Source organism: Amblyomma americanum, chromosome 1 (assembly GCF_052857255.1).
Source record: "Amblyomma americanum isolate KBUSLIRL-KWMA chromosome 1, ASM5285725v1, whole genome shotgun sequence".
NCBI classification, from domain to species: Eukaryota; Metazoa; Arthropoda; class Arachnida; order Ixodida; family Ixodidae; genus Amblyomma; species Amblyomma americanum.
In genome coordinates, this window is record NC_135497.1 from 116,435,666 (window position 1) to 116,460,325 (window position 24,660).

Consider the following 24,660-nt stretch of genomic DNA (forward strand, 5'->3'; position numbering starts at 1 on the left):
ACACCTTGCCCGAGTGGCGTTTTCATAAAGTACCCTAGACAGAGTACTTGATGGAGCGGCATGTAATTTGTGCTGTAGTGATTCACAACAGCATTGCAGTTCAGCCTTATTGCCTTGGGGCAACTCCAGAGTTGGTCCTGGTCAAATGAAATTTCATATATTGGCTGTACTAAGACCTGAAAACCGTGCACAAAAGCTGCACTGCAAGTGTAATAAAGAATGCGCGTAAAGTATTACTTGGATGCAATGAGGCACAGGGGTAAACTCCTTAGCCAGTGGCATGCAGCAGAAATGGGAGCACACAGCATGAGCAACATAGCAGCATTGCTGCAGTTTATTTTGGGTGTGCCTTATGTACAGATACAGAACAGGTGAAACAATAAATGGCTAATTTGGGATGCTCACTTCTGACCACCACCAATGTACAATGACCTAGAGCTGCAAATGTTGCTAACATTCAGCATTTTCACAGCATACCTATGCAACGGTGCACGTTTGATAGCGCTTTTTATAATAAACTGATTAATAGCATCAATTATCATTCCATTCACAGCACACCACTGTCACGTTGTAAATTTCTGAAAAAGGTTGAACAGGTGAACGGACTGCTTAGTAGCATCGATTCATCACGACATTCAACAAAAATATTACAGCATTTTCACAGCATACCTCTGCAACGGTGCACGTTTGATAGCGCTTTTTTTGACAATAAACTGATTAATAGCATCAATTATCATTCCATTCACAGCACACCACTGACACGTTGCACATTTCCGAAAATGCTTACAACAGGCTGCTTAGTAGCATCATGACATTCAACAAAAATATTACAAAGCAACTAGACAACGCCAACATACGACGTCGCCTAAGTGCGATGTGCGGCAAGTGCGATGAAAGCCAATATGATGAACACGTTCTTTTGCGGGTGTCGAATGAGCACGAACGTAAGCTCTACACCATAGCGTACTCGTTCTGGATGACTTGAGCACACTCCGCCATCAGCTCCTTGTAATCGGCGTGCTCTTTGATCATGAGTATGACGAGCGCTCGCTTCATTCCCACCGCTGTAGCCATGTCACGACGCGAAGGCGTGAAGATGTAGGGAAGGCCTTTCTCTTCGCAGAGGCCAGGAATGTGACTGATTATGTCGATTGGATGGACGTCACCAGCCAATATCACCAGACCAGTTTCTCCTTTGCGGAGCTTGCCTTGCACCTCTTTCAAGCCAGTCATGAGGTATCCCTTGTGTTTCGCCGCTTTTTTGACTAACTTGTACAACTTTTTCGTGAACTTCTTCGTGGCCATCGGCTTCGCAATAGAGTTGACAAATGCCAATTTTTCCTCATATGTCAGAGAATCCTGCCCACCGTTTTCGACGGCACGTGTAGATTCGTCCAAGCCATCTTCCACATTTGCAGACGCACCATCTTCCACTTTTTCTTTCTTGATTTTCTTCAAAACCTTCATGACGGAATTTCCCTCTTCGTAAGTATCTTCAGTTCGTTCTCGTTTGATTTTTGGCATACTGAACAAGAGCGCGGGTCGACAGTACGCACTGAGAGCGCAAGCCTCGTTGCCTCGTAGAACCACGTTGCCGGTAGAAAACAAAACACAATCACTGCAACCGCTCACCCCAGAGGCTTGAATACACGGTACCGCTGCCCATCCACCACATGAAGGCAAAAACGACATTGAAGTAAAAAGAAAAGTTAACGTAATATAATACCGTTGTAAATAAAATCAGTCAGAAGATCAAAAATGTTATGTACTACTTGTATTAGTAACGAAAAATGACTCTTGGCGCGGCACTACTTTTTTGGTCGGAGAAGCCACAGGGCGGATAGGGCGAGGCAGTGCCTCCTTAAGAACATGCCTGAAGCGTCTCTTCGATTTCCCGAGATCGCCTCGACTTTGCGCAGACTGGCCGCTAGGCGGCGCTAAAAGATGACCCTCAATTTCGGTTTCAATGGCTGGGAGATTGTGGTGCACGGCGCTTGATCATGCTGTTTCATCCTTTTTTCGGGCTTTGAGCAGCAACTTTTAGTTAGGTAACGACAAAAAACATGTTTTGGATGTCTCAGAGTGCAGCAACTGCTTAAAAAGTCTAAGCTGACTTCCACATATTACTGAAAGAGAATCATCAGTTTCGATTTAGAAATCGAAAAGCGTGCAGTGCACGCCGTTCTATCATGCCGTTAGGATCTTTTGTCTACTGCAGAACCCGTAACTTCTGGACGGTTTACAACAAAAGGAACATGTTCCAAACAACCATATTGCCACCAGTGCATGAAGTGGCTAGAAATGCCGCAAAATAAGTATTTACACTGCATGATGCATAGTTGTATATTGTACTGCTGCCAATGGCAAGAGATCGACTACTTCGGGCAAGCAAAAAGGGAAAATAATCCATGAGATAGAATAAGGACAGGAGGAAGTCCGGAATTACCTGAGCTCTCAACTGTAGCCAGGTGACCGGTACAAAAGGAGGACTGCATGGCGCTCATGGATGGAAGCCGGAGACGTCGCGGTAACCTGCCTGCATTGAGTCGTTGGCCCGCAGGGGGCACATCCCTCGTATCTGTTCTTAGAACTTTGCGAAGCGCGCGTCTGTTACAATCTTGCTGCAGAGCATTGCGAGAGATGTTTCGATCGGGTGAAGCAGATCTTGGAAGGACCAGCCTGCGCTGTTTCTGGTCATTTTTCCGACGAGCTTTCGCCGAACGGTACCTCCTTGAATAACGTTGACAAATTTCAAATAAACCCATGCCCCTTTTCTTTATTCTTTCCGCAAGAGACACAGCTCACTAGGTTCCTGTGTGTTGCAAACGCGCACAGTGACTTTGGGAGTAACACAGCGGGCCTGACTGACCGGATTTCTCCAAATGACAAGAACGTGCGTTGATGAAATGACAACTAAAACAAGGGGAGTATCAGACATGGCGAGCGACTTGTGAATGTAAAAAAAAAAACTGCGCTTGAAGGCACAGACACGTGCGCCCTTACAAAGAAAAATAACATGCGTCGGTGCGATGAAGGCGGCGGAAATCATTTCTTACTTCAGTTTCAAGCATTTTCAGGAAAGAGGTTTCTTGTCGTACATCTTCGCAACTGCGTTCTTGTCTGAAGGATAGGGGCCACAGGGAAGCATTACTGCATATCATCTGCAAGAAGTTAATTAAACCGTTGCTATATGTCAAATGCATTTATGTTTGTTAGCAACGGTTTAATTAACTTCTTGCATATAATATGCAGTAGTGCTTCCCTGTGGCCGCTATCCTTGTTCTCACACGTCAGGACAGGCACACTCGCGATTTTATTCACACTAGTTGTAGAGCAAGCATGTGTCCAGTGGCCTTTGAAGATGCGTCCGGACTTTCAGTATGATATCGACAAACTTCTTTAAACCCTGTAACACTCTTCGGAGCGCTGACGTCGGGAAAAAGATTCCACCCCTGTCTTGGTGGGCAGTCAAACTGTCTACAGTAGCATTTCCTTGGCTTGAAATGCAAGCTACAAACTGCAGAATAATTTGATGTTGTGCTTGGCTGCCAGTTATTTCTTCGAATTACCTTGAGCCGTCTTTCCGGGAGTACTAAGTCGGCAGGAATTTCATGGAACGAACGCAGGGCTTCTTGTTTCGCTGACTGGACATGAAAAACGGAACGCAACAGCAATGCATTTTCGCTCGCTACTCCCTCCAGCAACTGCAGTCATCGACGCGTCACTTGTCAAACGGTAACAATAAACACACCACACAAATAATATAAGAAACAGCGCACCAGAAGGCATACTTTTCCCTGCAACGGCAGTCACAAGAAAATTCTGTGCTGCCTGCGTGTCGTCTGCTAGAGGGTCATCTGACAGCGCCGCCATACGGCGGACGCGCGCTCTACGGCGGTCAGAAAAACCCCCGACTCTTCATGCATATTCTTCAGGAGGCTTTGATCTGAACCGTCTGAACGCTCATTGTTGACATTACCTAAACAAAAATATGGCTGACCACGAACTTACCTCTACAAATACTATCGCGTCACTAAGAACACATATATTTTTTATTAAACGCTATATTGTTTTTAGCCTGCAATTAATATTTGGCAGTGCATTGGAAGGTGGTGGTGGATGCATGTACATACGCCTGCACGCATGCGCCGTTCGAGGGGGCTTGCCTCGCTTGCCTTTCTTGCCTTTCCAAACGGCGTGTGTATCGGTCGTGTCGACTATCTGGTGCACCTCGGTGGACACCCGCAGGAGAGTTCCCCCCTTTTTTTAATAATCCCTCCCTCGCTCTTCTCGTAGCAATCAGTGTTCGAGAAGCACGGGGTGGGCATTTCTGTACGTACTGTGTGTTTGGTCCAGTGGATGGATCCTAGTATTGGCTGGTATCAGCCTGAACATTACGGGCCGGCTCTGCGACTGTGGAACTCCATCTGGGAAACGCAGCAAGGCTTAGAAACGATGGATCTCAACAACTCGAATTTCCGTGCTCCTGAGTATATTCCCATTAATAGTACTGTAGCAAGTGTCACAGAGCCGAAGAAAGCCGTCAATGGACAGAACGAACTGACAAGTGGCGCAGACAAGTTCTACAATCCTACGAAGCGGAAAAGAGAAAACCGTGCAAGCACGTATGCTCTCAATAGGAACCAACACTTGATCAGTCAATATGGCGGCACGCCGTGGCGAACTGAGGTGAAACACTTTCGACCGGGAATTCTCGGGTAAGTGACAACTCCACATGGAAGCCAAGTCCGTCTACCTGTTAGACCCGTAGTGGTCATAGGTGGAGGTTTGACTGCTCTTATTTGCTCACAGTGCTGGTGCGCGCTGTGAATCACGTGATAACTATGGTGAGGCTTGTCGAAAAGTGAGTGTATACGCACAGTTTAGGATTGCCGGTGATGGATTTTGCCATCGGTGGCGAAACTGCTGTCTCCTGCGCATGCCAAACAGGCAGCTCGCACTCCACGTCTTCTTTAGAGCGTGCTGTGTGGATCGCACGTTGTTCTCCGCGACTCGGGAAAAACACGTGCGATTCTCTGAGTGCTCTCGCGTATTGCCATCAGCTAGCCCTGTCAGCGCAGAGCTCGCCTCTGAAAGCAGGCAGCATGTCAGTTTCCAGTTTTCTTTTTTCTTTACTGGAGCGTGTGGGGTACGGGAGGAAGATTAACTGCTGGTTTGAATCAGCGTCATGTTTTTTACGAGCCACACCTTCGACGACCTCTCAGGATTTTACTTCTCGTCTCGTGTGCTGCTGGCCACGCGGCTGTGTTGCGACGTGCTGATTAAGGCCTAATTCGCGGAGCGCTAATAACGTGGAAGAAAATGAGCAGAACAGCTCGCAGTACGCTTGTGCAAAGAGTATTCCAAGGGGATGCTAAATTTTCGTACTTTGTACACGTGGTGCCGGAGAATTCAGGTTTTATTTTTGTGCTGTTAAATAATCGCTGTAGAGTTGAATAGCAGACGCTTCAAATCACCTATCTAGTGTTAATTGAAGTGCATAAAATGGCATTTTAAGCCCATTTTCATTTTCAAAGTACTGCTATGCTAAAGTTCAGAGCGGGGGAGAGGCATATATTACGGAACCAGCCCCGTGGCTTGCGCGCCTTTCATTTCGTGAGGCTAGCGGCGTAGAAGTGAACGCCGGGCGTAGATATTAAGTTCTTGATCCGGGGAAGTAAAGGGTACTTTCGTTTGATTGTTGTTGTCACAGTTTGGGTTGAAAGGCAAAACAGATATTGAGCACAGTGAAGCGTGTGCTCAATGTCTGCAACAAATGGCTGATCAGGAATTTGTGACCCAGTGAAAATTTGTAGCAACTGATTGAGTAGATATTGCCATTTGCATTTGTCTCAAATACATATTTCATCACTGGCCTTGATACACGTGTTATTGTTTATTGAACGGGGCGATAATTTGAAAATATCCATATGCCATATTTTTGCTGTGATTTCAGACTAGCTCTGACAAAAGATTTTGTCCTGGTCAAATGATTTTTTCATCATGTATCATTCAAACCTGTAGGTGGTTTAGTGGTAGAGCAGGTGGAGTTGTGTCACATATCATTGACATGCATGGTTTTGTTTCTGATTGTCTATTCTGACTCGTTTTTTTTTTAGTTGTAATTATGCTTTCACTTTTTCATGCTAAGAATTTAACTTCCTGCTTGTTTGCAGATGCTTGCCACAGCATCACCCTTTTTTTGCTAATTGCATGCTCTTTAATGTAGTCAACACTCAGTGAAGGAAAGGTTGAAGCAAGGTTTGTGAAAAAGACTTGCCGTACTATACTTGCTTTTGCATGGTTACTGTATCTATGAACGTTTATTTCTTTCACATGTTTAGCAGCAGATCACATGTTTCTACATATATTTCAGTGTGCAGTGCCAAGAGCTGACCAGTGGGAGCTTTCTAAACCTGTTTTCAAACTTTATGTGCTTGTTATTGTTCTTCTGCAGGGTGACAGAATTTCTTCAGTTGCCTCCTGTGATGCATCTATACTCCCTTAAAAAATTCTGTGTTCTTGATATCAGGTTGTGTGTGCATATGCTGGAATGACAGCCTTAATGAGGCTATGTGCACATTGGGCTGCATGGCACGGGGTCAGGTGATGGCTGTGGGGCTATCAAGAGGCTGTCATGTGGCCTGAACTCATCCATGCCAGCAAATATGATTTGTCTGTGAAAATAGTGTTTTCCCTTTAGTGCATGCGAGGGGCAGCAATGCACTGGAAGACATAACGTACAACATGCATCCATTGTCAGAACTGGGAATGATTGCCGAGGCTCTGACATCAGAGATGTTATGTTGGTAGTTCACAGAGTGAATTTTATTTCTCAGGAGGCCTTATACCCTCATTTTCAATGACATTTACTGAAAACAACATTTGCGTTTGGATTATTTTTGATTCTAGTTTTGTAAAACTAAAAATAAATACCTTTTAACATATCTAGCTATTAACCCATTCCTCATGCTAGCTCTCAATGCCATGTTACCACGGCTTCCCTGCATGCCACAACCTGTTCCTGCTGTTTTCTGTGAGTTCACTGAATTAATGCATGTCACTTTGCTTTTCACAAAAGAGCTATTATAACGCAACACTACGGTTTTGTGGATTAGCCACCAGCCGTTTGTTGTTTGCATTAGCTGCAATGCTGATATGGGTAGTTTTTGTCATACTAACTGTTGGCTTCTGCTTGTCATGATTACATGGTTATTGGCAACTTCAGTAAATTTGTGTGTAATTGTTACAGCCTTTGTACTGTATGCTTTAAAATGTCTTTTAACATAATGATATTTGCAATGAAATACTATATTCTTAAACATATTGGTTTCAGAAAGCACTGCTTACATTTTAAGCGCCATCATTAGGAAATTATATTAGTTTTTGTTGTGTGACAGAATATAAGGAAAATTATATTAAGATAGGGGAATGCTTTTGATGGTAATGGCATCTAATTTTTCATGTTAAAAGGGCATAACGAAGCGTTGGTATTTCGCACATATTGTTCAGGGCCCAGTAAAGAGGGCTTTTGCAGCATTTGTTGTACAAGGTTATCAATACTTAATACTTTCGAGTTACTTTTGTTGCCTTTTGTTCAAAAATAAGCCCATTGCCGTTTCTGCTCTTGCACCAATGACCTCCACTGGCACTTTGTGAATGGTTTTATATATTTATGTGAATATGCCATAGTTACCTAATGGCTGCTGCTTTTTGAATCTATTTGATGTTTCACAGCTTTCTAGGAAAGTCAAAATATTTCTTCCAAAAACTACTACATTCAACATAACATAGTTTTTGACAATATTTACTTATAGGCTTTTATCAAAATGTTTTCCTTGCCACTGGAAGAACTGTGTTCCGGAAAGTTTCAATTCTGGGTCACCTGAGCTCCTATATGCTGAAGTAGCTGGAAAGTTGCAAGAATTTTTTTCATGAAATTTTATCTTGTATTAACATTTTAAGCTGGAACATTGTGGAAATGGTGTTCACTGGCCCTGGCAATGCTTTCACTTTGGACAGTGGGAAGTTATGTTTTTAGTGGTTGCACTTGTACTAAGTGGACCAAATAACATTCTGTAACATCATTGCCTTTTTTTTGTCATTAGAATAGTCCAACTTGCTAATTGTTGAAGCTTTGCATGTCGAACACATTGATGACAAGTACACGTTTAACTCTGCAGTGTAGAACTCGTTGGGTGTCAGTTTGATGCTGCCAGGAACTGGAGCTGTGTATGTGAGCTCACTCCAAAGCCTATTTTGCAGCCTTGAAGGAGAATGGACTACCTCGGGTGTCATCGTCCCTGAATGCACCATGCTGTCACTGCTTCTGGAGTGACATCGTATATCTTGTGCCTTAGCACAAGGACAGCATATGCAGCGATAGCTATCATCCGTTTGTTACGGATGTTGTAGCCTCCACAGAATATCTTGGAACAGCAAGAGACAAAATTTAATTTCTTTTTATTAGTGTGGTTAGTCTATGCCGTCATTTTGACTTGTATTTCACTTTTCTGGCTCTTGAAAAGCTGTAATGATCCACAAGTGTTGCCAAAGCAAGCAAAGATTCCTTTGCTAGCTTTAGCAATTCAGTTTTTAGTCGCAAGGTTTCAATCCATAATAGCCAGAATCCTCAGTGCTGCCTCTTATTGGGTGGATGGGTTTCTTCCGTTTGAAACTCATTTATTAACTTGTGAATCAATTGCTGCCTTTAATCATGCTGCTTTTCTCATTGTTGACTTATGGGTTTGTCTGCTTTGAGCTTCTAGTTAGTGTAATTACAGTAGTGTTTGCTATTCAGAGGAAGTAATGCATGCCAGAGCTATGTAGTGCTTCACTCATCTACTGTAGTCTCAAGCTGACAAATCAGGCTGGCATAACATATCATAGCTGAAGTTCTCCGAGACTAGTCTCTTGCTACGTTCATTGTGGCACTTGTGTACAATGCATCCATTGCAGCTACAGCCCGAATGTGGCCTTATATGGCAACCACGATTCCTCGGATGCCTTTATGATTTTGTCTAAAAATAAATGTTTTGCATTGCGTGTGCAGCCATTCGGCTATGCGCAATTTACTGGTAGGAAGAGCGAGTGGTCATGGCTAGCATGTGCCTTGGTTGATATGCATTTCTGCACTTGCAGTGTCTTAGCAGCCCCAATGTTGTACTAGCCATTCATCTAGAGTGTGGTGTAGTAGTACTTGAGTAGTAGTTACACGAATCTGTTGTCTGCCATTTGCCCTGTGCATGCTCAGTGGCAGAAATCACTTATTTGGGGCTGCTACACGAAGGACTAGAAGAGCTGGAAGATTTGCTGACTGAGAATATGAGAGGGATCTTAAATCCTGTGCCAGCGTTTCGGGGGAGTTGTGTTTGAAACAAGCACTGAGGTTCTGATTAAAAGAACATGGGAAAGAGCGTCTGCCCTGACATAAGTAAGTTCCGTTGTTGAAACGTTGGTTTCCTGAGTCTTGCCCGTATTTAGATCAAGTCAGGCTTCAGTGCCAGATAAACCAAAGATGGATGCTGAGTCTTTAGGGACACCGCACTGCTTGGGTACATGCCCTGTCCTTCTGCATACCTGTGGCTGCATGAATAGATTTGGTGCGAGCGTTGCACATAACACCGAGAAGCTCTTGTTCCCCAGACCACAGTGAGTGAACGGCTGTTGTGACTCCTACGAACTTTGCATGGATCATCAAACTGCAAGGACTCTGCATCTACAACATAGTAGAGTGATACTGGTGAAGGCGAGAACACTTTGAAAAAGCTGCTTGGTCAGTTTCTAAGCTGTAGATCCTTGTGCTCCAACATTAGCTGAATGAGGGATCATTGGCTGCGTTATGGCGTGTTGCTTTTCATAGGTTGTTACTTAGCGACCACGAAAAAAAAAAAGTAAAGGCACACCAACTGGTAATTGAACTCTCTGGGAGCATTTATTTTAGTACAACGCGTGGTGAATGTGTTCTGGGGTGTGTACATATATAAACTGCAGCTACTAGGTGTACAGCTCGAGTATGAACAGTTGCTACATGATTTGTGGCAACACTTGGAAACAATGCCTAGTACAGCGCTGCAGGCACTGGTACCGGACTGTGGGAGGGGCTACATGATTCTGTATTTTTTTATAGTGCAGTTATGTCCTGTGGCTAATGGAAGGAGTTGCAATCTACATATGATCCTAAATGTGGGCCAGTAGAGATCGGTGGTGCGGTCCCCGCATCTAGCATTGCAAGGAAGGAGGCTGGCGCAGTGATGCCCTTGCCTCAAAGGTGACATACACAGAGCAAGCGGAGACTGAGGCAGTTCTAGATGGAGTGCTGGGTGTCAGCGTTGCTTGTAGGTGTCGTTTAGAAAGGGGCGGGGGGGGGGAGGGAGTGTTCGAAAACGGGGCATAAAGACGTGGCGGCCAACTCCTGGATGGCTGAAACGTTGCAGAGTTGGTCTTCGAAGCAGGGCCTCCTCTGTGCGGGCTGTGCCGCCGGTGACGTCCGAACCACGCGGAAAAAGGAGTACACTAATGGCCTGAGCAAATTGATCCTTGTCTTGAAGAAACCTGTCATAGGGGAAGTTCGGAGGAGTCTAGGGGGATTTGCTGGCTGCCAGTGCCCAGAAACAGAATGAGCCATGATGGAGTAGAGGCGAATGCGTGCCGAGCAAGGAGTGAATATGCCTGGAAGGACGGCAATGCGCACTCTACGGAGAAGCCAGTGGTCTGCTTGGGAGGTTGCAAGAATATCCGGGCAGACGGTCGCTGCAGCGAGCGGTTGTAGCAGCGTTCACTCAAGGAGTAACCACATCGGAAAGCAAAAAGTCGAGCTTGAGGTGCTGCGCGTTGGATTTGTTAGAATGATGGGCCGGGGATGGGCGCGGGAGCGGCGTTCTTGTGTGGCCCGTTTAGGGCGTTCCATACGCAAGCGATTCGGCGAATAGAGCGAACAGCGGCGCTGCGAAGCGTTTCGCGAGCTTTCGTTTCACATGCGTCGCCGCTGCGAAAACCAATGTTTCTGGCAAAAGATGCGCTTGCAACCAGTTTCGGTGGCCTTCAAACACACAAAAAAAGCGTAATATGTAAGCATTATTGTTTCATTTATTTTATTTTCATAGTTTATTTAAAGAAATTAAATCTCGCGTTTTAAGCATTCAACACCACTTTATATAATTTCTTTTTTAAACAAAATTTCGTATGTGCGGCGTACGAACACAAACAATTTTCTATGCGCATGCTTTCTTGCACTTGCACGAGGCCTCTACTACAGTGAACTACCTCTACCTCTCCTGTTCCATTAAAGTTCTCCTGCTCCTCCTCCGAGGCCTCTACGAGCGACGATGTAGCCGCAGACGGCTTGCGAATCTTGGCGTCGCTGTCATCGCTCTGCAGCTGACCAATAGGGAGTGCCGTGTCTTCGTGGCGTGTGTGGTCACGTGGTAGTTGTCGGCGGGAGCAGCTGAGCGGTAGTCTCATAGAGGTAGCAAACCTGCTTGCCGCTCCGAAGGAATTCGCCGGGCATGCGTTGCATGTGAATGCACTCGCCGAAAACCGCAATGACATTAGGCTGTTTCACATGATGCGAATGTAGTAGCTGCTGCGCGATTTCCGACGTTTTGCGACCTAACGGCGCGTCGGTGTCGTCGCAAATCCTCTGAGAGACTTCCACTGAGTTGTTCGCACTACCGCACCGTCGGCGCGGTCGTTGCGAACGGTAACCAATAGGATTCCAAGGGTGGCAGGCTGCTCGTTGTCGTGCATCTGTTGACGAGCGCAAAAAAAAAAAAGCCAAAATGTTTATTTATCGAATATAAAAATGCAGGACAGCTCAATAGAATTAGTCGCGACTTTAAAATAAATGCACAATAAGGTATTTGACATTTATATTTGCCAAAGCCTTTGTCGCCTACGAAAAGCCGCCCGCGCCGCACCGACTGAAATCGTAAGCATGTGAAATAGCGGCTGCGATTGGCGTCGCAACGACAGTGTGATTGGGCCGTATTTTTTCGTTCCGCACCGTGTGAAACAGCCTGTCGGCGGCTGCGCCGAATTTTTCTGTTCTAGTCACAGCATGTGAAAAGGGCGTGACACGTATGCGATTCTGGCTCGACGTCCTCACTGCAGCTTACCTCGTTTATGATAAATAGCGCTGTACACTTGGGCACGCGAAGATACTGAATATTCATCACCATCTTCAGAAAAATTTAGCAAAAATAGGGGGGGGGGGGGCTTAAATACTATGCCTTATTTGCAGGCACAGCAATGAGTCCAGTGTTTATTCATACTGCACTAATTGGTGATTGGTATTTTGTCACGGGAGCATGGTTTTTATTCAGTATCTAGCCACAAGTAGTGATGCGGAAGAATATAACTACAACATGAACTGGTGGGCTAGTTAGCTTCTGGCTTCTGTTTGGCTTCGAGCCGTTGCGCTGGTTTACAAGAAGAAGAGGAAGAATATAAGCTTTTAAGCAGGGGAACATATGTTCCTTTAAAAAAAAATGACATGCAGAGATGAGTGGTTCCAGCGGTCAGCTAGCTACATATGCATGCAACTGGTTCATTGCTGTGCGCTGTAAGCACGCGGCTGTGTCATAGTCTTTTTTCCCCTCAAACATTCTACTACAAAGGGAAGTGTTGTGTATGTATAGGGGGCGCTACCCATCGTTAATCTCATCTGTATATAAGCGACAGTCATCGGAATAAAGGGGCGTTCCCCATACCCCGTCAATGTAGCCAATCCAAAAACGATCAAAACAATAAAAAAAAGTCTGTACATAATCGCAATGAGTGTCACTGGCTAATCACCTACACATCGGGTGATCACTTAAATACACAGAAACCATTTAACATAATATAGCTACAAACAAACCAGTCTCAGAGTAGTCGGGAGAGAGAGGGGGGGTGGGGGTAGGCGGCGGCCTAGCTAATAGCTTAGCATCGGCATATCCAGTCGGCCCTCCCGTACGACAATGAAACGTGTGTGCCAGCGCTGCAATGGCCGTGCCTCCCCATCCACTGCAAGACGGTCAGACAGGTATTGCCAGATGAGGAGCCGCAGAGTCCGCAACGCCGGGTACATTGCTCTCGCCGGGCTTCGGCCAGACAGCGGCGACGCCAAAAAATAAACATAGCTCATATAAACACCAGTGTGCCAAAATGGCTGCGTGGTTGCCAAATACCTGGCCTGGCACGAACGGAAAACACACGGTGTACCAATCACCACATTACCCGCGCGACAGGACACTCAAAGTGTGGCGCGCTGCCTCTTGCGTCCCCATTCTCTTCGATCCCTGTCAGCGCGCATACCCGTTGCATGCCTTCGACGTCATTCAATGGGACACCGCAAGTTCGCGAAAAGGCAAAGTTTGCTTCGTAGTTATGCAGCAGATTGCGAAGAACACTGTGCGCGCATGAAGTCTGGCCACGGTAATCATTTCGTTTATTCGAATGCATGGATAAAGTGTTACTGGTGTTCGCTGGTAATGCCGCCTTCGGAAGGCTAACCCCCCAGCGCCCTCCACTAGCCACCTGCGAAGGAGGAGCGGGGTGGCGACGAAAGGAGCGGCACGTGCCGATCACGCGACAACCACGTGAAAAAAAGCTTGGTTGTCACGAAATAAAAGGCGCAGTAACTGTCTCACGTCTCGCTGGACACCTCAACCTCACCGTGAGGGAACGGAGGATGGTAGGAATGAAAGAAGGAAAGAGGCGCCGTAGTGGAATGAAAGAATGAATGAAAATTTTATTGGTCCACCGAGAATGAGCCCCCGGTCCCGGCACGCAGGCCTGGGACGCGGGTAGGGGATGCTCCGCAGACTAAGGACGCATTGTTTCTTCACGGCCTCAGCCGCCAGGCGGGTGGCTTGCTGCAGGATGGCGGGGTCTTCGCTCCGCAGCGATACTTCCCAGGCTTCTCTACTGTTTATGTTTAAGTCGGCGCCCGGGGAGTCGGCGCATTCCCAAATTATGTGATGAAGAGTGCCCCTTTCACCGCAGTTTTTACACTTAGAATCGTTTTCATCCCCGGCCTGTGTCGGGTAGACCCAGACTGGGCAGGTGTAATTTCCGTAGTAAGCTTGGTATAATTTCTGCGACCTGGGGATCTTAGACATCGCATAGCACACGGACGCACGAACTGCGCGGCCGCGAAGAAGTGATGCATTTGGGAGAATGTGTAAGAAAAGAGCGGCAGGTGACCTCCACGCAAAAACCACGTGAGCCAGCAGTAAGGAAAATTGATTCTGAGAAAAGGAAGGGAAGTTTTATGGTGATTATGGATTTTTATGGCCCAAGGTATTTTCGACTTCTCAAGGTGGGGTCAGAGGCCAAAACCGCGTCCGCCGAAGCTGGTTTGGGCAACAGATATAGCAGGTGCAGATGCAATCCCAGCGATGTGATCACTGGTTGACCTCAGTGTGGGGGCAGTACAGGGGTTCGGACCGATGGCATATGTACCGTCAATTGCATGCTTTCTGAGACTACATTCTCCCTTAAGGTGCGGTTGAGGTGTCCACCGAGATGTGAAGTTGGAGGCTAACTTGCGACAGCAGTTCCGACCGATTACATATATGCACCTTCAATTGCATGCTTTAAGGCGCGGTTGAGGTGTCCACAGAGATGGCAAGGTCTGAGAGCTACTGCTTCCTTTCGCATTCCTCGACGTAAGCAGACTTAAGTGCCCTCAGAATTTTTTTCCCTCTGTATTTGGTTTCGCTCTCAGTTGTCAGGCGATGGTTGCGACGTCGCAAGTATGAGGTCATGTGAGGCATACAAAAACTGATATATAACCGCTGCTTTGTCGTTTTTAATTCCTTGAAACTCTCGCGCTAAACTGCTGCAGAATCCCGAATAATAGCAAGTGAACAAAGAGCTTTTGCAGTTTTTGTATGCATCACGTGATCTGGTCGGTAGCACGGCACAAGTTAGGCGAACCGAGAATGGAGTGCGCGGGTGTGATATAGTACGCGGGGAAGGTAGCCAAAGCGAGTACTGAATGAACAGGATGAACGGCTGCTGAAACGGAGACGGGCCGAGGCACAGGAACAAAAAAAACGGTCTGAAGGAACACGGGATGCCCATGCGAAACGTCAGCACGGCAGCGCTGATCGGGCCGCGCAACAGGAGCGACATAGTGACGAAGACTGCCACCAGAGGGATGAACCATATATCTGTAAAGGGCTTCGCCCTACAGTGGAAAGCAGCGGGGATGATTTATCCAAAGCATTGGGGTTTAAGAACAGTGAAGGAAAAGTAGATTTTAAGCGGGTAGAAGTAACCAAGCGAAGGTTATCTGATTGGTGGCTAAAATCAAGACGAGTAAAATTTCACGAAGTCGGCTAGGTGGCTTGAACCACCGCCTGATTTAAAGGGTTCAGCCTTATCCATCCATCCATCATGGCAAGGTGGCTTGAACCACCGCCCGATTTAAAGGGTTCAGCCTTATCCATCCATCCATCATGGCAAGGTGGCTTGAACCACCGCCCGATTTAAAGGGTTCAGCCTTGTCCATCCATCATGGCTAGGTGGCTTGAACCACCGCCCGATTTAAAGGGTTCAGCCTTATCCATCCATACATCCATCCATTATGGCAAGGCTAGGTGGCTTGAACCACCGCCCGATTTAAAGGGTTCAGCCTTATCCATCCATACATCCATCCATTATGGCAAGGTGGCTTGAACCACCGCCCGATTTAAAGGGTTCAGCCTTATCCATCCATACATCCATCCTTCATGGCAAGGTGGCTTGAACCACCGCCGGATTTAAAGGGTTCAGCCTTGTCCATCCATCCATCATGGCAAGGTGGCTTGAACCACCGCCCGATTTAAAGGGTTCAGCCTTATCCATCCATCCATTATGGCAAGGTGGCTTGAACCACCGCCCGATTTAAAGGGTTCAGCCTTATCCATCCATCATGGCAAGGTGGCTTGAACCACCGCCTGATTTAAAGGGTTCAGCCTTATCCATCTATACATCCATCCATTATGGCAAGGTGGCTTGAACCACCGCCTGATTTAAAGGGTTCAGCCTTATCCATCCATACATCCATCCATCATGGCAAGGTGGCTTGAACCACCGCCTGATTTAAAGGGTTCAGCCTTATCCATCCATACATCCATCCATTATGGCAAGGTGGCTTGAACCACCGCCCGATTTAAAGGGTTCAGCCTTATCCATCCATACATCCATCCATCATGGCAAGGTGGCTTGAACCGCCGCCCGATTTAAAGGGTTCAGCCTTATCCATCCATCATGGCAAGGTGGCTTGAACCACCGCCCGATTTAAAGGGTTCAGCCTTATCCATCCATACATCCATCCATTATGGCAAGGTGGCTTGAACCACCGCCCGATTTAAAGGGTTCAGCCCTATCCATCCATACATCCATCCATCATGGCAAGGTGGCTTGAACCACCGCCTGATTTAAAGGGTTCAGCCTTATCCATCCATACATCCATCCATTATGGCAAGGTGGCTTGAACCACCGCCCGATTTAAAGGGTTCAGCCTTATCCATCCATACATCCATCCATCATGGCAAGGTGGCTTGAACCGCCGCCCGATTTAAAGGGTTCAGCCTTATCCATCCATTATGGCAAGGTGGCTTGAACCACCGCCCGATTTAAAGGGTTCAGCCTTATCCATCCATACATCCATCCATTATGGCAAGGTGGCTTGAACCACCGCCCGATTTAAAGGGTTCAGCCTTATCCATCCATACATCCATCCATCATGGCAAGGTGGCTTGAACCACCGCCTGATTTAAAGGGTTCAGCCTTGTCCATCCATCCATCATGGCAAGGTGGCTTGAACCACCGCCCGCTTTAAAGGGTTCAGCCTTATCCATCCATCCATCCATCATGGCAAGGTGGCTTGAACCACCGCCCGATTTAAAGAGTTCAGCCTTATCCATCCATCCATCATGGCAAGGTGGCTTGAACCACCGCCCGATTTAAAGGGTTCAGCCTTGTCCATCCATCCATCCATCATGGCTAGGTGGCTTGAACCACCGCCCGATTTAAAGGGTTCAGCCTTATCCATCCATACATCCATCCATTATGGCAAGGTGGCTTGAACCACCGCCCGATTTAAAGGGTTCAGCCTTATCCATCCATCCATCCATCATGGCAAGGTGGCTTGAATCACCGCCCGATTTAAAGGGTTCAGCCTTATCCATCCATCATGGCTAGGTGGCTTGAACCACCGCCCGATTTAAAGGTTCAGCCTTATCCATCCATACATCCATCCATCATGGCAAGGTGGCTTGAACCACCGCCCGATTTAAAGGGTTCAGCCTTAGCCATCCTTCATGGCAAGGTGGCTTGAACCACCGCCCGATTTAAAGGGTTCAGCTTTGTCCATCCATCCATCCAGGGAAAAGGTGGCCGCCATTTTTATTTTGTTAGCTCCTCTACACCTCGCAAGTGTGCGTCGGTGGTTAATTCGTCCTAATGACGTCACGCAAGTGACAAAAAGTGTTTTTGCGAGTAGTACCTTTTCCAAATCGAATACGAAGCGAATAGTCGTAGTACCGATTAGAATCCGAATCGAATACTTTTACGCTCATTCGCTAGCCAATCGCGCGCGGCGTCCGGTGGCGAAGCGAACCGTCTCGTGGATTCGACCCCTGATTCATTCATTATAGGTTTTCTCGGCTGAAAAAAAAAAAATTGGCAGGCCCTCTTCCGATAGAATTCCATTATCGGAGCACCTGTTGTGATTTTTTTTTTTTCAGCGATAATGGTCTACACGGGGTTTCGCGTTGGGCATCTGAATGCTGGAGTGACTGTGTCGTACCTAGAGTTGCACGTAGGTCCGCCATGTTACTCCCACCAAGCATCCAAATTGTGAGGGAAAGCCGCAACTCTTGAACGCAGGAGGCGGACTTGTGCAGTGATTAGAGCGTGTGCAAGATCTATCCGCTTGTATCTGGCTGCCGAACTTGCTTTATTCCAGGCACATTACTGCTGGGTTGGATGACGTGGCTTGCTAGTAATGCGTCGGCTGCACCAAGGCGTATCTGAATGAGTTACGAAAATACTCGCCATGTGATGCATGGGTGGCGCCATCTGTTGTAAACGCCACAAATATTTTTTTTGCAATCGACGAACACTTGATAAAATTAAATTGCTTGTTATTGATAAGAAAGCATCGTTTTCAGGAAACATCACTCGGACAAAAGAAAATGCAGCAAAGCGTGAGAACAGTAGGTGCACGAATTGACTGTCGGCAACAGTCTAGTGCTAAACAATTCGAAGGAGTTGGTATCTCCACAGTGCATGGATTCTTTTCAACCACGTGAGCGCGTTAAGCCAATAGAGGCGCGAGCGGCGTAGGGAAGACAAAACTCGCAACTCTAAGTGCTTATACAGTAACTCTACTGGATGGATGGATGGATGGATGGATGGATACGGCTGAACCCTTTACATCGGGCGGTGGCTCAAGCCACCTAGCCATGTCTTGTGAAATTTTACTCCTGTCTTGCTTTTAGCCACCAATCAGATAACCTTCGCTTGGTTACTTCTAACCTCTTAAAATCCACTTTCCCTTCACTATCCCTAAACCCCAATGCCTTGGGTAAGTCAGCCCCGTTGCCTTCCACTGTAGGGTGAAGCCCTTTACAGAAAAGTATCAAGTGTTCAGCCGTTTCCTCCTCCTCTCCGCACGCAATGCACAAAGTGTCTATCTCCTGGTACCTGACTCTATACTTCTTAGTCCGCAAAACTCCAGTCCTGGCCTCAAACAACAAAGAACTTCCCCTACAATTATCATAGATATTTTCTTTGACAATTTCCTGTTTAAAGGTCCGGTATGTTTCTAGTGCCGATTTCGTCAGCATCCCTGTTTTCCACAAAGCTCTCTCTGTTCCTTTAACCTTTTCTTAACCGATAATTGCTGATTTGCCCCCTTACTGCTGTCCAGATATTTGCTTGTCAATTTTCTAGTTCGCTTTCTCCATTTCGTGTCAACATTCTTTATATACAGGTATCTGAAAACTTTCCTAGCCCACCGCTTTTCCTCCATCCTTCTCAATCGTTCCTCAAATGCTATCTTACTGCTAGCCTCTCTGCTTTCGAAAGACGCCCATCCCATATCACCCTGTACCCCCTGATTTGGTGTATTGCCATTGGTGTAATGCCAAACCGCAGCGCCTCCTAGTCGCCGCAGCTCGAACCATCGCGTTAGGGGGGGATGGAGCCAGTTGACTGGCACCTACTGGGCTGCTATCACTGCTGCGTACAACAGACAGAAAATAAAGAGCAGGAATAATGAAAATAGAGATGGGTTGTTTCTAACTGACGACTAGTGCACCGTACCTCCGCCAGGGCGTACGGTGCCGCGGCCAGCACCGTTCGACATCTGTTGAAGAACATGACCGTATCCACCCCATCTAGATGGCAAGGTTACGGCGGCTCGGATTTCTCGCGCATACGCTAGAGCGTCTAGGCGCAGCTTGTTTGTGCTATGGAAAGAGACCCTGTGTGCAGTCACAAGCCGCTGCCAGCTTCCATCAATGACAAACTCATCCGCGTGCACCTTGGACAAACATAGTCAAGAGGTCCTTTCGACGCTCGCTGCTACGGTCGCGTTTTCGTTTCAGCATCGTGTACCCATGGAAAGATGGCTCATACTGACGTTGATATCCGGAAGGCATTTGTTCTGATTTGCGTTGGCAGGCAGCTTCCCGCCGACTTGGGCGCGTTTCCCTATGCGGATGTCAGTTGAGGGACGGTGCGTAAGTTTAGCATTGACATTAAAGGTTGGGTTTATGGGGATTTAACGTCCGGAAGCGACTGGGACTATGAGGGACGCCGTAGTGAAGGGCTCCGGAAATTACGACCGCCTGGCCGGGATAGAACCTGCGTCTTTCGGGTCAGCAGCCGAGCGACATAACCACTGAGCCACCGCGGCGTCTTTGACATTAAAGACCCTCTGTGACGAGTTGCCGCACTTGGCGAACAGCTTCTTGGACAAATTTCATAAATACCTTCATGCCCAAAACCACAGGACAAGGTCGTCATGAGGCGCCTAGTGTGTCGTTCTGGTCCAACATGGTCGTAACACTGTCGTATACTGCGTTCTGCTTGTATCGGGGCGATGGAAAGAAATGCGAACAGAGTGGAGCCTAGGCGCTGTAGTGTTCGCATTTCTTTTAATCACGCTTTTGCTTCGGTGTTAGCAAAAGGACGCTACAGTCGTCCGTTATGCATTCTAAGACGACTCTGTCGTATTTTTTTTTACCGTCCAGGTAAAAGCGCGATCAAAAGTAACTCGAACAGCGCAGTGCGTAGGCGCCGCGTTTTTTTTTTTTTTCATCGCGATAGTACAGCCTAAGCTAAGCAAGTGGAATCGCAAAGGTGTCGTCATGCTTCCAGCAAAGCGCGCATGACGTCCGTTTTTATGCGTTCTCACTTTGTCCGAAATCAAGCGAACACTTTCCACTCGTGCTCAGTGCAAGGGATGTGTGGGCTGTCGTGTACGAATGAAACCGCAGCAGGACGACAAATGGAGGAACGGAACATGGAAGATTTTGGTTGGTGTAGGTAAAATAATGGCGCGTTTCTCTAGATAATGGAGCGCGCTCATTTCATGTCCTAATTGAAGACCAACACTGACGTTGGTCGTCACTTGTGGGGGGTGGGCATTTTTCTCGGTGTCGACGCAGGGTCTCGAGAGGGTTCGCTAGCGACACTCGGTGGATTTGTCTAGTACGTTAGACCGCGATGCTCCCGATAAGAGTGCTGCTATCGAGCATCTTTGCCTGTGACCATCGCCAAGTCGTGCTGATTGTGCGAACCCGCGACGGCTCACGAGTTTCCTTACATAAAACTCTACGCTTTACCTTGGTGACGAAAGCAATCTCGTATTTATGTGTTGTCTTTGGGAGACCCGTGCGTTTGTTTTTGTGGTCCTGTAACGTACAGAATCGACGCCTTGTAATGCCCGTTATTGCTGCGGTCATCCCTCCGCTGGCGCACAGAAGCTTGTCTTGTGATAGCGTGTGTGTCTTCGTGCTCGGTTCGTGGCCCGAATCATCGTGCGGCAGCAGCTAGCAGCCTCCTTCGCGCTTCCGTTCGTTCGCCTGCATGCGTCTGAGTATAGCAACGCGGCGGCATCCGGCGGGTCAGCGGCGTTCTGTTCCCTGCGTCTGATCAAAAAGCTGCCCCCTTCGGCGGCCGCCCCCCGCTGCTCGTCGCGCGATTTTTGGTTACATGACGGGGCCATTCTTCGGTCAGCGCGCGTGTTGATCCCGTATTCCACGCTCTCTTTGCGAAAATTGAAGGAGCGGATGGTGAGTTTCGCGGCAGCCTTGAAACGCAGTGGTTTTATTAGAAGGTTCGCTATTGCGCGAGTTGGCTGCGCACTGGCGGCTGCCGCGAGGGTCCCCCCCCCCCCCCCCTTCCCCCACCCCATATTATCGGGTTCAGCACGCTATTCATTGGTTGGCTGCGTAGTTCGTGAATGCACCGAAGGTTACGCACCCTGTCGGCCACAAGCGTATCGGTAGCCGCGCTATCCGCGAATGACCCGGTGTAGTCTGTGCTTCGACCTGACTGAACGCTTCGGTCCTGCAGCCGGAGACTGTGCCGGCCGCTACGCGGTCTGCTACGGACGGCGACCTGCTGTGAGCTTCCGACTGGCACACCTCGAGTGCAGGCCGACATAAATCGCGGCTTGTGAGGTGTTCCGTGCGCAAGTAGCTGCGCAGCGCCGGGCAGCCTCTCTCGGCGCTCGACAGTAGTGAGCGGCGAATGTTCTCTGGAGTGACCCTTCCGCGACTGCATTGGCGAGGCTTGTCCGGTGTCCCTTATCGTCGCATCGCCAGGGGAGGCCACACCACCTGTCCGCAGTCAGCGGGAACAGAGGGGGGCGGCGTGATGTTGCAATCTGGCTCGCAGTGTGCCACCACCGGCAAGGCGCCCCGATAGCGCGCTGGTCGCAACTTGCTTACAGTGCCGCCAGCGCTGCGAAAAGTGCGATGAGCCTGCTGCAGCTGCCGCGGTGTCGACAGGCGTGGAACGGCATCCTGACGCCGCCCGGCCTTCTGTTCTGGTGCGGAGACCCGCGCCAGGGACTGCAGCGGTAAGCGCGTTTTTTTCTTCGCTCGTCCGCTTTCGTCGCGCTAGGCGAAGAGTGGCCGCCGATAATTTCGCATAATTCGCGGACGCCCTCCCCCCCGGGACGGAAATGCGCAGCCCCTGCGGCGAAAGCGGCTCTCGCTGGTTCGGACAACGCTGGTGTTTCCCGGTGATTCACTCTTCCCTCCTGCCGATCGTGCAGTTTTTCCGCCTTCTCCCACCGGCTCCGGTCGCAGCCACTTTGCATGCGTTAATCCCGGAACTTTGGCCCAAATGCGGTCTTCTTTGCACGGGCAGTAGCGCGTGTGGCTACTCGCCGTCGTGATTTCCGGGTTTCATCGTGCCATTGATGGGGCGTTAGCGTGGCGACCCGCGTTTGAAGCCCGCGTTAGAACGAGGGAGGTCAGTGGCCCGGCCGCATCCGCGCGCGGCAGTGCGCGATTGAGCGTAGCCCTTGGAGCTACTGGTTCGTGGCAACTCTGGTCCGGCCCTCGGCACACCTCTCGGGAAGTGCGAGCGGCACGCCGCCCGTGATCGATTGGCTCTCTGAAACACGGGAGTGCAAACCATTAGGCGGCGCATACTTGCTGTAACTGGCACTGAAGCTCAGAGCCGCACGTCGCCACTGCTCTTTCGCGCACTCTTGACACGTTTTCGGGGGAGCTGTATTTTTTTTTCCGTCTTAGAAGCGTAGGCTAGTTTGTGCACTGTTCAAAAATATAAAGGGGAACAAATTTAAACGCTTGCTGATATGCTGACTACCCATGGTGGCAGTGGACGCCCAGTGCTGCTGCTGTGACGTTTGTTTCGTGCCTCTTTATGGGCGGCTAAACCTTCCGTGTTCGCGCTTCGCTCCGGGATAAAATAGCCGGTTTCGAGCTCAGCCGAAAATCTGCACCGCCAGTTAATTCGTTTCGCTGTGGCTGGCGTCGCATTCAATTAAAAGCCGTGAAAGAACCGACGGTGCGAAACTCGGCGCGAAGCTTGCGCAGAATCGTCAGTCATACATCCACGGCTTTAGGTACTGGTTCACCAGGCTGATCGTTATGTTTTTCTGCTGGCAGGCTTCGTGTACCGCACCAGCCTTCACTCGAACGCGCGGAACTGCATTGCCTGCTTTTAAACTGAAGGTGTGACTTTAGCACCCGTTTACAGCCTTACCTGCGTGAGGGACACACTGCGGAGTTGATGTCGTTCGTTTGGCCCAGAATATGCCAGAACGGCGAGCTGAGGCGCTGAAAAGGGCACCTCAACTATACTGCTCGGTCGGGATCCAGACTCGCTACCTAAAGTGGCAGTGAAACAGGCGCGAGGAAAAGTGCCATTTGAGTCCCGAGTCGCTCCAGTTCATGGCTGTTTTGTGGCCTCCTCGTTACGAGTTGGCTTTCGTTAGCGGAACGCATGGCAGATGCGTTTTATTATGTACGCCTGCGTGTACGGGTGACTGCTGTCGTGTATGAAATGTATTAGCGGAAGATCCGGGTGAATTGATGCGCAGCGCTGCCTGCACAGCGAGCGGGTATCCGCGCACGGCTACTCGCTTGGAGGCGCTTGGCTAATTCTGAATGAGCGTTAGTTAAAAAACCCGAACTAGGGGCTGTTCGCCAAAGCAGGCACAGCAAGTTGCAGGTTCACTATACCTTTCTCGGTGTTCAGTGAAGGTGACGCTGCGCGTATTGTTTGCGGCGTAGAGCAAAGTACGCAGTCTTTCCGGTCAAGTCTGGCTTCCTGGAGGCCAGATTCTGGCATCCATACGCGTAGTCTCTTGAGGTCAGCTCATACGGAGGTAGAGCGCATCGCTTGTACGGCGGGTCCTCTTTGCGAGGACGTCTTAACTGCACCACCCGAGACGATTTACCTAGAGGCCCTTGCTTTTGCGCCGGTAGTTGCACCTGCCGCTGTACTGTGACCTGTGCCGACAAGCAGAGATGTGGAGTTGATGTCCTCGGAAGCTCGGTGCCGCAGCATATGCGCGCATGCGCATAAGTACGGTCCACGGTTTAAGTAAAGAGATAAAGATGCAACAAGGATACTGGAGAGAATACCGGTGCACGTTAAAGATCCCCAGGTGGTCGAAATTGTTCCGGAGCCCTCCACTATGGCACCCCCTTCTTCCTTTCTTCTTTCACTCCCTCCTTTATCCCTTCCCTTACGGCGCGGTTCAGGTGTCCAACGATATATGAGCCAGATACTGCGCTATTTCCTTTCCCGCAAAACCAATTATTATTATTATTATTATTAAACCGGGGCGACATATCCTTGGTTGGAGGTAGAACAGGAAACACAGCGACTGGACAGGCTGGTTCCAAATTGGAACTGCCTGGTTGCTTATGCTTTTCTGCAAGCCACGTTATTTGCGCGACGGAAGCGGGAACCTGCGATGATATGCACAGTAAAAACTGACAGGTATACCAGAACCGGGAAGCAAGCTGTGCACTGTTGTTCAAGCTGACCCTCAGTGCGCAGAGTTAAATGAACACGTCTGTTATGGCGCATCTGTAGAAACTAAAAATTAGGGTACAAGGCTTGTCGGTGCACTCGTTCTCGTCCGATATAAATTGCCTTCAGTGATTCCATTTTTCGTTTGTTGCTATT

General features: G+C 48.5%; 2 protein-coding genes across 2 annotated transcripts in view; one reads left to right on the top strand and one right to left on the bottom strand.

Moving 5' to 3' along the window:
* Positions 1–307: 307 nt before the first annotated feature.
* Positions 308–1,740, bottom strand: NHP2 (NHP2 ribonucleoprotein). Its single transcript, XM_077646614.1, has one exon. It carries the CDS (start codon positions 1,690–1,692, stop codon positions 952–954), a length of 741 nt encoding a protein of 246 aa, XP_077502740.1. The 5' UTR covers positions 1,693–1,740; the 3' UTR covers positions 308–951.
* Positions 1,741–4,150: 2,410 nt separating this feature from the next.
* LOC144113512 (terminal nucleotidyltransferase 4B-like) overlaps positions 4,151–24,660 on the top strand; it is a 62,533-nt gene continuing 42,023 nt past the window's right edge. The window contains exon 1 of the mRNA XM_077646615.1: positions 4,151–4,718. Within this exon, the coding sequence (XP_077502741.1) occupies positions 4,360–4,718 (359 nt within the window). The 5' untranslated portion in view covers positions 4,151–4,359. The remainder of the gene's footprint in view (positions 4,719–24,660) is intronic.